Source organism: Leuresthes tenuis, unplaced genomic scaffold (genome assembly GCF_036924035.1).
Source record: "Leuresthes tenuis unplaced genomic scaffold, fLeuTen1.0.hap1 SCAF_19, whole genome shotgun sequence".
Classification (NCBI taxonomy): Eukaryota; Metazoa; Chordata; class Actinopteri; order Atheriniformes; family Atherinopsidae; genus Leuresthes; species Leuresthes tenuis.
The window spans coordinates 20,508,592-20,522,260 of NW_027325373.1; the positions used below are offsets into that span (position 1 = coordinate 20,508,592).

Below are 13,669 nucleotides of genomic sequence, written 5' to 3' on the forward strand. Positions count from 1 at the left end.
TTTAACAAGCACAACCACTGGTGAAAATGCCACAAGCCAAAAACAGTTGGTAATCATCACTAGTATGCGGCAATAAAGTTCACTGTAGGAGCTCGTTTTTTAATGAAAATACTCACCTTGCAGAGTGCCTTATTTATCCATGAAGAGTGTAAAAAACTAAAGTGTTTTAGTTTAAAAAATACTTTCTAATTATAGTGAAGTGCATGAGTACCTGTGAATATATTGCTGGTGTTCAGGATCTAGTAGACACAAGGTAAATGTATGGGTCCCAATTTTGCCTTAAAGACTAAACAAGATCCACCCAACATTGTGAATAGAGCACAGAGAAAAATAAAGCTATTGTTTGCCTTATTGTTCGGGGGCTTTAAATAAACTACGGGAACGCTTTTCAAAACAATGATATATAGGAAGAGCCATGATCTTTGACTGAGTCAGGACAGCCCAGTGTTCAGTTCTATAACATTATAAAGGCATTGTGGTTTTTGGTTGAGGTAGCTGGCAACTAGAAGTCCAATTTTATCACTGAACGTCTTGTGTGAGTCACGTCTGTGGCCCTCGCTGGATGTGACTAAACTCTTCAGTGGACCCTCCAGGCTGTAATGCTGTTATTTATTTCATTCCATTATCTTTTTATATCTGTAGCGCACTTGTGATGAGGTGATTACAGACTCGCATTCGGTTTCCCTTCGCATCATCAGTTTGTGAAAACGAAACAGTACCATCCCTGTTGCCTCCCGGTAAAGATAATGCAGAAGACGGTTCATTAGAAGTAAATTGTGAGGTGGTTTGAGGAGGGCCTCATTATGGCAGGGAAAGCTGCTCGTGTGTGGCAGGAGAGACACCTAGTGGACGAGGTGCGGACACTGGAGCTGAAGAACTAACTTCTTCATTCCAGCTGTGTGTTAAATCCACCTTTACCTTTTCTTTAAATAACTATCTCAGTCAAATTAAAAGCAGTTCATATCTCACTGTTATGGCAAAGTAGAAAACTTTCTGTTTGGAATGTTATTATGTCTGATTAATTGATTTGGTCCATTATGCATTGAGATCTTTCTGTATTTGTAAAGAACCACATAAGCAGTCTTTCTGTTTTCATCAGGGGATATTATTAGTCTTATTTTCCATTTTTTTATGGAAAACTTAAGCGCTGAGGTCATCCTGTAGATTCATCTGTACAGACAGGCCAGTGCACGAAGAGGTGGGCTTGGTTGTAAAGAAATTAATTCTTCATGACAGAAAATTATTATATAAGGATGGCATAAAAAGATACTTCGTGGACAATATATTTGTGTAAATTTAGATACAGTCGTGGGCTGATTCCAGAAAGAGTCATCGAGCACAGGCCCAGGGGCAACTGATTTAATCAAAGAAAAATATAAAAAATGAGGACACAAAAAAACAAAATGAAATATGTAATAAGATATGTAAAATAACTGGTAAGAGACTAAATGGGGGGAGAAAAAAGGGTGCAACACAAAATAACCATAAGGGGATGCAACATGACCACAAGAAAATATGGAATGGCAGCAAATAGATGCAAAATGACCTAAATGAGACTACTACTACAAAAAATAATGACAATAATATTAATAATAATGAAAGTAATGGGACGTTAATTGGTCTTGAGGGGAGTTAAAAGGCTACAAACCTACATATGGATATAAAACAACCAAAAGTCAATGTAAATGTCCATAATGAGGTGCATAAGAAGACCAATGTGAGATACAAAGCAACCTATAAAGACATGCATAACAATACAGAGATGTACCACAAAGAGACACAAAATGTATAGAAATGTAATGACAAGTATAACTAACTAAACTGGTCCACAAAATGATCCCAAAGAGATAAAAACAATCACATTGAAATAAAAGGAACCATGAAATGATCACAATTCCACACTGAGAAGGTAAAAGTGATGCGAAACAGCTAAAAAGAAACAGCCAAAAAGAAACATGATGAAAAGCGGACACAACATAAGCATCAAAAGATGCAAAGCACTTGTGCATTTCATTGTGCTTGAACCATAAAACAAACAAATCATATCTTCTTGGTTTGTGCTTCTTTATGTAGTTCAATCTCAGTGACTTGGTCATTGGTGGAATACCTGGGGGGGTCTTTTACATATCGGTACTGTGGGATTCATAATCTCTCCGTTACCAGATCAGGAAATCAAAAACAATGCATCCATGTTAAGATTGCATGTGTTGGATCTCAACCAAGACTCCTTTTGTATTTTGCTTATTTCACACCAACAAAAAAAGAGTCAAGAATGATTGATCTTTTGCAGGTCAAATCCAGTGCAAGACATTGAAAAGAGAAACTTAAGGGTAAGTAAACATGACCAACGTGTTTGACTAAAGTGAAGTGAACAAGTTCCACGCCTTACCTAGCCTAGCACGTAATGAGAACCTTATTTTTTTTCCCACCACTTAGACTCCTGAGGGCCATCAGATGCAGCAAGATAAGAGTGAAACCTGTTTAACGTGTTGATGCCTTTAACAAGGAACCACGGTGTGGTAGTTCTTGGATGCGAGGTTACAAAAGTAACTTAGTCAGGCTGTTTCTTTGTTGGAATTTCCTTTTTCACTGCTCGGGAGAGCGGGTGCAAGGTCAAATATACTAACAGACTGTTTCTCTGACCCCATGTACAGCTGGTACCATTTAGGCTGTCAACACTGTTTTCACAGGTCATTAGAAGTTAAGGAAGCCTCCTCATCTGCAAGATCCTGGAAATAAGAGGAGCTTCTGTGTTCCTGTGTCACATCCGAAAAATAACCTTGCTGGAGGATGTGAGCAGCTCTGAAACTCAGGAATGACCTTGTCCCTGTATTATCCATTACAGTTTGTTTCACGATAACATTTTGCATAATAGCAACTTGATTTAAGGCTCTCAAAAAGAGACTGGTCCCCTCACCACAATGTCAAATGTGTGAACTGACTTTTGGTCTCACAATGTGAGAGATGTGTATTTCCTGGCAGCTGAGTTAAACAGGATTGTCCAGGATTGATCCAGTCTTTATCCGTAACAGCCTTGTTCTTTTAGAGTTCCATGTTGTAACGTATTGGCAGCTTTTGGGATAGTCATGCTGCTACTTTATTTCCCACATTCCCCAAAGGAGAATTTAAAGATATAGCTGAGGAGTTATCAGCTCGGAATTCTTAAGAAGCAGCTGAAGCAGAATTTTCTGCTTCAACCACATATCAGTCAACATTTAGGCCACATTAAACCATTCTCTGTAAACTGTGAAAGAGGAAAACAGTTCGCTTCTTTTCAGAAAGAGATGTGTCGCGACACTACTACCCTCTGGTGGCTACTGTTACTGAGGCCATTTACCAACTTCCTGAATCTTTTACAACCTCTGCTGTTGCAACAGAAATAAACTAAACTACTTTCTAAATTCAAACAAGCTGTTTTGCCAAAATCTTGACTGATACTATAACTATTTGTAATACTTATCTTTTTGTAACAACTGAATCCAGGTCCATTAGTCACGATGTCTGATTTATTACTTTGTTCTCTATTTTTTTGGAATTCATTTGAACATTATTTCTATGGAGTATTTTAATTAATAAATAAAGACATTGCTATATATATATATATATATATTTATTTATTTTTTCTAGATATTATATATTGCTATATAATACATTGCTGTGGCCCCCTTTGTCAAAAGTTTCATTTGAGCGTTTCTCTCTTAAAGGTCCCTGACAAGGACAAAGGTGTTGAAGGTTTTCACCAATAACCAGACTATGATAGAATTGGAGAAAAAGCTGAATCTGAGTGTTTGGCTAATCTCGGTCCTTTGACAATCCTAAACGATTTTTTCTACATGTTCTCCAGGAAATGTTTCTTTGACGCTGACTCAGCTTGAAGGCAGGCGCATCATTATAGCTGAGGTACTCTCTGTCGTCGAGGTTGGAAGTGTAGAGGTCCAGCATGATTAGTCTGATAAATATCCTAAGCAACATCAGCTAAATAAGACTGAACGTCCTCCAAAAGTTTTCTTTTCTACAGTCTCCTAAAACACGCAAAAACCCATCTCTGTGTGTAGCAGCAGTTTTTGATGCTCTTCATCCTGACGCAGACTTCTGATAATTCAGTAAATATGATCACCTCTGTGATCTTTGGAGGGACCCTAGTTTGGGAACTACTGTTCGAGTCGTGCCAAACTATACGCAGACAATACAAAAATGTGTTACTGGACATTGTAAAGTAGTTAGCGTGGTTCGCTTTAATTTGATAGATTTTAAGGCAGACTTAAGCGCTTTTTCAGTTCTGTTTGCTGTAAACAATGTTCAAACATCCCCCCCTGCATCACAAGTGAGATTGGGCTGAGATATGAATTAGTTAAAACTGTAAACAGTACCAGAACAAAGCTGGAAAGCAGACATAAATATCCATCCATTCATTCATTTTCTATACCCGCTCAGTCAAATTCAGGGTTGCATGGGGCAGGAACCAATCCAAGCTACCACTGGGAAGGAGGCAGGGTACACCCTGGACATGTCATCAGTTGCTCTTACTTTAATTCACTCATACAGCTCACTTAGGTGCAAATGTAAGTCATGAGAGAAGTTGTTCTTGGAAGACACGAGTTATCATCAGATTCTTGAAGATAGATTACCAACCATAAAGAGAATTAGGTTATGTAACAGTTTTAAAAATGAAGATTTTAACATTCAAAATGTACATAAAGCTTATTAAAAATATGATTTTCATGTAAAACTGCCTGCTATTTTATGGGTCTATTTTTAAAAGGTAAGTATTTTCTATGTACTGTTTTTTTTTTAAAACAAGTGGACAGGTTTTAAGCCTTCCGCTGTTGTTTGAGCAACAATGTGAATGGATCACATGGGATTTATACAAACCATCCATTCATTCTCTGCACCTGCTTTATCCTGTTCCGAGTCAAGGGGCTGAGGGCATGTCCCAGCTGACAATGAGCAAGAGAGACGGTGTACACTCTGGACGAGCCACCAGAGTATACACAGAGCGACGGACAACCACCAACACCAATACAGTCATTTTAGAATCACCAATTAACCCAGTATGGATCATTTTTGGACGATGAGAGGAAACCAGACCACTAGAGCGCACAGCAAGCTTGTTAGCCACTGCAATACCTTGCTGCCTTCTGCAAACCTGGATAGCAAACACATTTGGGCTAAGTCTAGGCTACTTTGGGCTCGTGTGGATCAGATGTGGCACTGCCAAGTGTTGTCCGGATCAGAAATGGCCGATCATGAGGTCATGAGCTGGGTCAAACTTTGGTAGGGCATGCCTTAATTGAGCCAATTTGGCCCAAATGTAACATGAAAATGCAGATTTATGCAATGTCTAGTGGATATGTGGCTGAGTATCGGCACGAAGTAGAAAAAGTTAAGTCGGTCCGACTGAAAACACATTTCTTTTTCTTTTTCTTTTTCCACTGCTTGCCTTTCAGGGCTCTTCAAACGAGGGGAACAGGCAATTTGCTCAGACTTAGAATATTGTTTGTATTGTTTTCCTCTAAGGGCTTCTGAAACTTTCTCAATCTCTTGGATAAAGTTTAACTCAGGACCTTTGTGTATTTAAACAAAACTGTGATTCCCCTTTAAATTGTTTGTAAGGCTTGACTTCCGCATTGAAGTCCCGCCTTTCTGCCTTTTGATTAAGCGGCTCGCTGTCTGCTCACAGGCTAGTCTTGTGACTTTCCTGTCAACTGTAAACATGACCAGATTACTGGAGTTTACCCTCATGTTGCTGGCTCTTGGCTCCTGCCAGGGACTGCAGGACAACTTCTTCGACGAAGAGGTTGAGCCCGTTCTACGGGCGTCAAAATACGGTTCTCTGTGGCCTCTGCCGCAGAAAGTGCAGATCTCAGATGTTACATTCAAGCTGAGTGGCTCCAGCTTCAAAATCACAGACGCCAAGGAGTCGTCGGCTGGTCCGAGCTGCAGCCTCCTGCAGAACGCTTACAGAAGGTGAGAGGATGATCTGTTTGGTGGTGTTCGTTTGGAGAGAGCGCAGCGTCGCGGTGCGTTCAGGGACCAGTTTCACCCCCTCCTGTCTCCCTATAGGTATTATGAATACATGTTTGGCGGTGCCAAGAAGCAGAAGGTGAATAAAAGCGAACGAGCGGGCCCGTCAGACCTGTTGGAGCTACAGGTGTGGATCACATCACTTGACTCTGAGTGTGACGGATATCCCAGTGTGACATCTGATGAGTCATGTGAGTTTCTCCACTTCCTCAATAATTTGGCTTATTCTGTTGTTTCCATGAAGGCAGTGTTTGCAAATAAGTGTACATTCATTAGATTTGAGCTTCTTTTTTTTTTTTAAATCACAGTATTGTTGCTTTTATCTAACTATAAATCTCGGCCTGTTATATAATGTAAGTATAAGTACCATCAAGCGTTTTACTGGTTAGATATAACATTCATCTGCTCTCTGTTGATAGAATACTTTTCAATCCATAGATGTATTGCTTTCACACTGAGATGTTACAAGTAATAATATATACATTTAAAAAAAAAAAAGAGAAAATCAGAAAGAAAAATGAGTTTCTGCCATGTCAGAACAGCTTTTTGTTCTGAGCTGTTAGTTCCACCAAAGATTAAATGATGCTGCTGATTTAGAGATTTTAAAGAATTATTGAAGGTGCAAACTTCAATAATTGATTGCATTTGTGTTTTGTGAAGAACAAAGATTATGTTGGAGGTTCTGTGCAAACAGCCTGTGCAGTGGCTTATGTGTTGACATGAGAGGATGTAGCTCTATAAGCATTTTGAAAACCTGAAGTCCAAAAGTCTAACACAGGATGCTCAGCTTGGCCTGTTTGCATGGGAAGCACACTTCTGGTTTATGTTAATGGAGTTACAATGTGTGTTCTCTTTCTTCCTTTGTTTTCAGAGTTATTTTGTTTGTATCTAAGCTGTGCTCTTGGCGGAGTGTTCTTTGACCTGTCAAGAGAGTCCAGATAAGCGTGATATTTAATTAGCTATGATCTAGTATGGTGGATCAAAAACCAGTAAATAGAGAATAATCAGGGTCAGTTTTTCCTCTTCTATTAATAATCTCATAGCTTCTTAGATTCAAGTTGAAGTTCCTGAACCAGTTTAACCCCACTTCAACCAGCTACAGCCCTTACATCTTGGGTACACTCTGAACCACCTCTGCTAACTCTCTAATAAACAGTTTATCATCTCTCTGTGAAAACTGTAACTTGGCCTAGATCTGTCTCTTATTATTTTAGATAAGAACATAGATAAGATAAGGTTTTTTTTTGGGGGGGTGTGTGCTTTCCTCGAGTTAAGACTCTCATGATCCCACTTCATGACTTGGATTTCCTGGACAGCACAGACCAGGATTAACGCAGACCTGACGTAAGCACCTGCCCAATTTACATTTGTTTGTGTCTGCAGACGAGCTGTCGGTGGATCAACCGTTTGCTGTCCTGAAAGCACCGACGGTTTGGGGAGCCCTGCATGGTAGGATTTTATTTATTCATTGTCAAACGACCGGTATGTTTTTTGTTTTTTTTTTCTAGTTGCATGTTTTGGTCTTTAAAGTCAAAGTAATATTTTAACTGTCATTTACAGTCTTCATGGAGCCCAAGAAAAATGTATAATTCGTGGTCCAGACCTGAAAGCTACTCGCATTACAATGATAACAGGAGTGAAAAATGACATTGTCACTTCTAAAAAAGCTAGAAATACTAGATTATTTTTCTTTATTCTATTATTAAAGTGGTAACTTGTTAAAGTGGGAACTTAATGTCCCCTTAGTTACATCTTATTCATCAGTCACAACAAGCACATGTTTTCCTTCATAGTCTGCTAAGATAATCGTCTCCTGGCCGAATCTTTGCCTTTAACAGACCACGGAGAGTGGTGTCTGCCTGGAGTCTTTCACACAATATCAGACTAGTGTAACAATTATTACTATTGTTAGATTAGATTAAAAATTTAGTCCTATAATTTAAAACTTACTTGAATTGTAGATTTGATTTAAAATCCTCCAGAGGCAACACATCAAAAGTTAAAGGTTTCAAAACATGTTTATTTTAAATGAGATGCCAGGAAGACATCCCAAAAAAATTGGAGGGAAGCTGTACATTCAAAATGTGCATATATTTAAAAGAAAAAATATTCATTGTTATTTTACATGTTGCCATAATTTCAATTAAAGGGCTTAAAGATGCAGATGACCCTATGCTGTTTTTATTTAACATTTTAGTTGGCAGAAAAATGGTTTTCTTTATGTAACATGTATTCAGAATTACTTCTCAAACTCCCTGCAACATAAGATCACAAGTTATCACAACCATATTTTTATTATTGTAAATAAAAACAACATCGATTACCGTTTTACATTTTCTTTTAATGGTTGTCCTTTAAAATCCTTCTCAGGTCTTGAGACTTTCAGCCAGTTGGTGCATGAGGATGAATATGGAGCTGTAAGTGAAGGACATATTGACTGTTTCTGCCTCATAAAATTAAGATTTCTCCGGTCAGGTTTCAACTCTTTTTTTTATTTTAATAGAAAAGCATCAATTCAACAGCAATCAGTGACTTCCCAAGGTTTGCACATAGAGGCATCTTGTTGGACACCTCGAGGCATTTCCTTCCCATTAAAGTCATCTTGGCTAATCTGGTATGTAAGACTTTATTGTATTGCGTCATTTAGAATTCAACCTACTTTTAAATACTAAAGATTACTTTGTTCCTTCATACAGGAAACGATGGCGATGAACAAATTCAATGTCTTCCACTGGCACATCGTTGACGATCAGTCCTTCCCTTACCTGAGCCAGACGTTCCCACAGCTGAGCCAGCAGGTCTTTTAGTCTTTTAGTGTTCAGTCTCAGGAAAAAGTCGAGTTTTCTTCCACATTTCCAGCTTGTTTATGTCCATTAAAATGTTCACAGGGTGCTTACCACCCCTACACCCACGTATACACGCCAGCTGATGTGAAAATGGTGATCCAGTTTGCTCGTTTAAGAGGCATCCGAGTCATCCCGGAGTTTGACACTCCAGGACACACACAGTCTTGGGGTAAAGGTGAGTTCGTCTGAGTCACTGCCTCATTTTTATTTTATTTTTTCTTGGTATTTACTCACATCTGTTTCCCACTTAGGCCAGACTGATCTGCTGACACCCTGTTACTCTGGCTCCAAGCTCTCCGGCACCTTCGGACCTGTGAACCCAATCCTGAACACTACGTACGACTTCATGAAACAGTTCTTCAAGGAGATCAGCGCCGTGTTCCCTGACAGCTACGTTCACCTGGGAGGAGATGAAGTGGATTTCACATGCTGGTGAGACTCTGTGCGCACGATGTCGGTTACTTCAGTTCAACCTTTGAACATTAGCCGGATGTCAGTTGCTGTTTTTCTCCTGCAGGAAGTCCAACCCGGACATTCAGAAGTTCATGGATCAGCAAGGCTTTGGAAAGGACTACAGCAAACTGGAGTCCTTCTACATCCAAAGGTGTGTTTTCTTATTTAGGTTCCGTTCTTTATTTAAGTATAAAACAGTTTCTTTTTTATTAATTCTTTACCTTCCCTATTTTGTTCTGATAGACTCTTGGATATTGTCACCACTACTAAAAAGGGCTACATTATCTGGCAAGAGGTCTTCGACAATGGTGTTAAGGTAGGATTTTAACATGCTGAGACTTGCATGTGATATAATGTGGCAACATGTAAAGCTAAGTTTTATTTTTTGATTCTGTGTTATTAAAGGAATAGTTTGAAAAGCACCTCTTGACCATAATTCTTAAAGCTTGTCTGTTTTCATCCCAAACTATAAATAAATGACTTTATGGTCTCTACAGCTGGCACGTAATCCATAGAAAACCACCGTTTTTTTTTTTTTCTTTTTGCATCCTGGTTTTTACTTGTAGAATTAAAAAGGCTTTTTGTCAAAGATGTGGCCGAGAGGTTTCAGATACAGTTTGGTCTGGGAATGTACGGAATTGTTCTGTGATGCTTACAAGCAGAATATTCAAGTTGGGTACATAATGCATATGGGTTTAAAGTGTATACTCTCAGCTGTAATTTGAAAGAAATTACATCCAAACTGGAAGATAAAGTTGGTTAAATTCAGAGTGTTGCATATAGGTTTGAAAGATTTGGGAATTCATTTAAAACAGGCCATTCTTGGGCTGTAAAGGGGGATTTTTAAAAAAAGAAATCAATGGTTTGTTACGTTCTGAGGAAAAACAATTGGTTCCACAACATCAAAAGGCCTAAACCTTGATGGAAGACAGTTTTGGTAGATGATGGAAAGATCCTTTCCACGGTAAAGGAACATCCTTCTGCAACATTCAGTCAATTGAAGAAAGTCTTCGGGAAGAATACGTATCATTTTCCAAGTCTGCCATGAGAACATTTCAGAGCAAATACAAAGTATTTTCAACCAAAATGCTGTCCTTAAACTACTAATATCAAAAAAGGCAAAAAACATTTCGAAAAGCCAGAGCAGTTGTGTAACTTTGTTCTTTGGACAGACCAAATTATCCTCAAATTAAAGCTGAGAGTCTTTACTTTAGGCTCATATTCTTACATATAAGTGTAACTTGAATATGTTTTGGTAGCTTTGTTTGCACACAGACTTCTCACCCAGCTCTGTCTATGTCAAACTATTCCTTTAGCCAGAACGAGTGTTTATCATGGTGTCTAAACTAAGAACAGGAGCTTGGCTTCTAACACTTGCAGCTAAAGCCAGACACGGTAGTGCATGTGTGGATCGGCAGCGGGAGTAATAACGAGATGAACAAGGTGACGGCAGCAGGATACACCACCATCCTCTCAGCCCCATGGTACCTAGATTATATTAGCTACGCACAGGACTGGCAGAAGTACTACAAAGTCGAGCCACTCAACTTCAACGGTCAGTTTTTACAATAATGATGTCTCATCTTGAATCAATTAATTTGGTGGGAGGACGAATCAGATTTTCTTCAATTCAATGTCTTTATTCAATGGGCTTACATTTAGAACTGCACAGATGTGACACTGAGAGTCAGACTAACATTAAATGCACATGGGGCAGCGTGGTTGGTGGTTGATGCGTTTCGTCACTATGGAGGACCAATCCTGAGCTACCAAATGCTCAAATGAAACCAGGAATAGATATTGGATGAAAAATGTCCTGGTCATTGTCTACCGGTCAGGTGGAAAAGATTCGGTTTGGTCCTCCATGAAAGTCAACCAGAATGCAAGTTAGTCTCAGGCTCTTTGGTTTATAGACACCTCTTTAAAATATCACCATGTGAATGATGCCGAATCAGCACGAGCACATGGAAAAACTCTAAATGTATTGATGGTTCAGACAGAAGACTCTCACATTTCCGCCTGTGTTCCTCCTCTTTCTCTTTCCTGAAACCTTGACGTATGTGTGCTATTTAGCTGAAACCAGACACACTTATCCACGTTTGGAAAGGAAACCAGCAGCAATACCAGAACGAGATGGCAAATATTACAACTGCAGGGTACCAGACCCTGCTGTCCTCTCCCTGGTACCTGAACCGTATCTCCTATGGGCAGGACTGGCGGGGCTTTTACAAGGCCGACCCGCAAGATTTTAAGGGTTGGTGTCGGCTTGATTGACTTTTCTTTTTTTTTTTCTTGCTTCTGTGCCATTCACATTCTAATGTTGGTCATTTGTCTCACTTATACACTTAAACAGTCCTGGTCAAAATTAAAAGTACAGAATTTTGGGCGTTTTTATTGGTAAATTGAAGTGAGATCTGCAAAGTTGTTAAACAAAAGCAAGAAGATTACTCCTCAGAGGGTGACTTTATAGCACACTGGTATAAAGATGTGTCTTCAGGGTGGTTGTATTATCCCAAAAAACTATCATTGTTTCTTTTACACGAGCGTGTAGACAAAAGAGCAGTCCTGGGAGTAGCACACCTGCTGCTATCATTTCCAAACACTAAAAACCAATCCCTGTTTCAGCAGTCTGTAAAGTAATCAAGCAGTTTCACAGTCAGCCTAAAGTATTGTGCAAAGTCTAAGAGGAGGAGGGGGGGAGTCCTCTATACCTTTATAAAGAGCTTAAGGCTGAGACTGGTGGCTTCAGCCCATATCATACTCTGTACACGACACATTAAAAGCAATCACAGAAAGTTCCACAGGTAAGATACAGACTCTCTGGGATATTGACCTGTTGAAACCAAAGTACAGCTCCTTTGGAATACACAGCAACAGTTTGTTCATTAACAGCAAAATGAAAGCCATAAGAAAAAGTACAGCCTGCCTACAGTGAACTTGTTGGAGTTTGTGTCATGTTGTGGGGCTGCTTTGCTGCCACTTAGAGGCACTAAAACCGTCCTATGAATGAAGAATTCTGGAGGCTTTGTCATTTCAGCACAACAACAGCACAAAAGAATGAAAATAACTGATATCAATTGAAGATATTGGGTGAGATATGCAATCTGCTCTTACAAATGTATAGATTGAACTTTAAGCATGGAGGAGTAGCAGAAACTACAGGTTAAAAAAGATGGCAAAAAGTAACATTCAGAGATGGTTTTTAAGTATTTCCCCTTCTGCTCAATATTCTGATTAAAAACCTTTGTTCATTTGCATTTCTGGGGATATTCAGCAACATGTACTTGAAATTCAGGGGTGCCAATAATTCTGACCAGAACTGTGTGATCGTTTCATTCTGTTGTCGTCCGGCTCAGACTGCGCTCGACTCTTTAAACAGATCTCACATGTGACGGAGCTGTCGCTCCCGTGCAAGTCTGTGTAAGCCTGTTGAATGAAGAGATCATAATTCAGTTTCACGTTAAACTTCCTTTATTAGCACTCTTCTCCTGTGAAAGCTGAACTCACCCAACCTCGTCACGTATTGCATGTTTTAAAACAGGAACTGAGGAACAGAAGAAGCTTGTGATTGGTGGAGAAGCTTGTTTGTGGGGAGAGTATGTGGACGCTACTAACTTGACACCCAGACTGTGGTAAGGCTTGTGTGATCAAACGAAATAAGAATCAAAGTATTTTTAACAGGAACACTCTCTGTGACAGTAGCCTGATCTTGTTATGTCCCACCCTCACCCGAAGGCCTCGTGCGAGCGCCGTGGCAGAGCGGCTGTGGAGTGCGAAAGATGTGACCGACATTGACGACGCATTCAGCAGACTGTCAGTGCACCGCTGTCGTATGGTGGAGTAAGTATTGAGTTCCCATTAAGAACAGCACTAATTTAGTATAATAAATAGTGTGATAACATGAGCTTTTTCCCCTTCATAAGGCGTGGGATTCCAGCTGAGCCACTGTTTTCCAGCTACTGCCCGCGTGAGTACAAAGGGATTTGAAAACCACTGAAAGGCTGGCCTTGGACCAGAAGGGAACCAGATGCACACTCAATCAAATCCAGCCTTGGGTTTTAACTAAGAAATCAAATGCTGTTTTACCTTTTTAGAGCCAACTCTTGATCCCATTTCATGTCAAAGTGTTTGATTTCTGCAATTGCACTCGTTTTTATATGAATGTTTCTGGAATTGTCAATAAAATGTTGACAACCAAGCTGCTTCTGTATCATTCCAAAGAAAGAAAATGAATAATCACAAGGGTAAATTTATTGGCTGCACATTTATTTTATGTTATCACTTTATTTCCTCACTTTAAATAGTATTTTTTACATAATAATAGTCCAGTAGTAACAATGAGTCCC

General features: G+C 39.4%; 1 protein-coding gene across 3 annotated transcripts; it reads left to right on the plus strand.

The window, feature by feature from the left end:
• Positions 1–5,668: 5,668 nt before the first annotated feature.
• hexb (hexosaminidase B (beta polypeptide)) lies at positions 5,669–13,572 on the plus strand. Of its 3 annotated transcripts, none has more exons than XM_072372678.1 (14): positions 5,669–5,967; positions 6,064–6,215; positions 7,408–7,473; positions 8,395–8,441; positions 8,528–8,638; positions 8,721–8,822; positions 8,913–9,045; positions 9,122–9,302; positions 9,388–9,474; positions 9,567–9,639; positions 10,704–10,878; positions 12,865–12,955; positions 13,059–13,163; positions 13,247–13,572. In XM_072372678.1, exons 1-14 carry the CDS (start codon positions 5,714–5,716, stop codon positions 13,308–13,310), a joined length of 1,641 nt encoding a protein of 546 aa, XP_072228779.1. In that variant the 5' UTR covers positions 5,669–5,713; the 3' UTR covers positions 13,311–13,572. The 3 variants fall into 3 exon arrangements, with proteins under 3 accessions (XP_072228779.1, XP_072228778.1, XP_072228780.1); XM_072372677.1 differs by lacking the exon at positions 10,704–10,878 and adding an exon at positions 11,397–11,577; XM_072372679.1 differs by lacking the exons at positions 13,059–13,163; positions 13,247–13,572 and adding an exon at positions 11,397–11,577.
• The last annotated feature ends 97 nt before the right edge of the window (positions 13,573–13,669 follow it).

Bases quoted from the DNA above. Each gene is read 5' to 3' on its own strand.
- hexb (XM_072372677.1), top strand. From the start codon at position 5,714: ATGACCAGATTACTGGAGTTTACCCTCATGTTGCTGGCTCTTGGCTCC. The intron at 9,475-9,566 runs GTGTGTTTTCTT...TTGTTCTGATAG, and splicing joins GAGTCCTTCTACATCCAAAG to ACTCTTGGATATTGTCACCA. The intron at 11,578-12,864 runs GTTGGTGTCGGC...GTTTTAAAACAG, and splicing joins CGACCCGCAAGATTTTAAGG to GAACTGAGGAACAGAAGAAG.